Source organism: Seriola lalandi, unplaced genomic scaffold (assembly GCF_002814215.2).
Source record: "Seriola lalandi dorsalis isolate HSWRI2012SDOR001 ecotype SW California unplaced genomic scaffold, Sedor1 jcf7180002001308, whole genome shotgun sequence".
Lineage (NCBI taxonomy): Eukaryota > Metazoa > Chordata > Actinopteri > Carangiformes > Carangidae > Seriola > Seriola lalandi.
Window position 1 is genome coordinate 1 of NW_019471967.1, and position 1,560 is coordinate 1,560.

At 41.5% G+C, this 1,560-nt stretch overlaps 1 protein-coding gene across 1 annotated transcript; it reads left to right on the top strand.

The window, feature by feature from the left end:
* Positions 1–6: 6 nt before the first annotated feature.
* LOC111664017 (epoxide hydrolase 1-like) lies at positions 7–1,554 on the top strand. Its single transcript, XM_023418457.2, has 5 exons — positions 7–120; positions 441–652; positions 847–955; positions 1,083–1,208; positions 1,322–1,554. Exons 1-5 carry the CDS (start codon positions 32–34, stop codon positions 1,536–1,538), a joined length of 753 nt encoding a protein of 250 aa, XP_023274225.2. The 5' UTR covers positions 7–31; the 3' UTR covers positions 1,539–1,554.
* Positions 1,555–1,560: the final 6 nt, after the last annotated feature.

Genomic DNA, 1,560 nt, shown 5'->3' on the forward strand with positions numbered 1-1,560 from the left:
TCTCGCTGCTGCCCGAGTTTTCCTGACACTGATGGAGCGTTTAGGTTTCTCCCAGTTCTATCTGCAGGGAGGAGACTGGGGCTCCCTCATCACTACCAACATGGCACAGATGAAGCCTCAGTAAGACAGTCAGCAAAACAAGCCCTTACTGAAAACAAGTCATCACTGCAGTGGAATTTCCACTACCAACTTGTTTTCTAAAGCGAGCATTGTGACATTCATCAGTTGTGAAAGTGTTTGCAGTGTACAAAGTGCAACAATGACCAAAACCAGTGACACTACAAATTCCAGTAGACATGAATAAATGAAGGATATTTTACCACAAGAAATACACAAACATTTATAGCTATACATTGATACTTAATACAGATTAAAATTGTCTATAATCTTAGGTAAAAATTATATTTTTTAGTAATCTGCTTCACAAACTATCTTCCCAGGTGCGTGAAAGGTCTCCACTTAAACATGTTTTCGTCCAGTACGGGGTTCAAAGTGCTGTTGTCCCTCATGATTGGTCCTTATCTGCCCTTCCTGGTGGGCTTCAGTCGGGAAGATGTCCACCGGTTGTTCCCTTTCTTTGAGAAGAATGTCTGGGACATCCTGAGGGAAACAGGCTACCTTCACATTCAGGCCACTAAACCAGACACTGCAGGTAGGGACATACATACCCAGGAAATAAACTCACTGATTCTGATCATCATATTGACATTGCTGATGGATTAAAAACAAACTCACTGTTTTTCAAAGCTTTTTATGAGAAGCTACCTAAAAAAATCCAAGTGTTACAAATATTTTGTGGTCTCATTATTATTTCAGCTGTTAATATAGTTTAAATGGTGTTCACAGGTTGTGGAGTTAATGACTCTCCTGTGGGTCTGGCTGCCTACATTCTGGAGAAATTCTCCACCTGGACTGATCTTGGGAACAGAGATCTGGCCGATGGTGGACTGGAGAGGTACAAGAAGGCGTTCCTTCTCACCCTTCTAGTATTATCATCATAGAAATTATATGGGGTTAGTTTCAACAAGGATTGTGTGATTGTTATTGTCTCTAATGAATTATAAATGACTGCATTTGTACAGGAAGTTCAGTCTGGATGACCTCTTGACAAATGTCATGATCTACTGGACCACAGGCTCCATAGTCTCCTCCATGCGCTTCTACAAAGAGAACTTAAAGAGTAATCCTGAAAAAAGACCGGATGCAAAGTATGTGCCCAAGTGCTCATACTGTCAAAACTCACAACTTGTATTTTGCATACCTGACAACCCCTTTTATCCCATCATGCTGACCCTAATAAAATTTTGCTGTTTTGATTTAGGACAGGGATATTTGTGCCCACTGGACTGGCTGCCTTCCCTGGGGAGCCAATGCACTGCCCTAAATCGTGGGCACAAATTAGGTATAGAAACATCTACTCCTACACTTTCATGCCTCGAGGTGGTCACTTTGCTGCCTTCGAGGAGCCTCAGCTGCTGGCCAGTGACCTTGTTCAGTTTGTCAGAAAAGTGGAGAAGTTCTGCAGAACATCAATGTAATTATGGTATTTTTTTTTTTTTT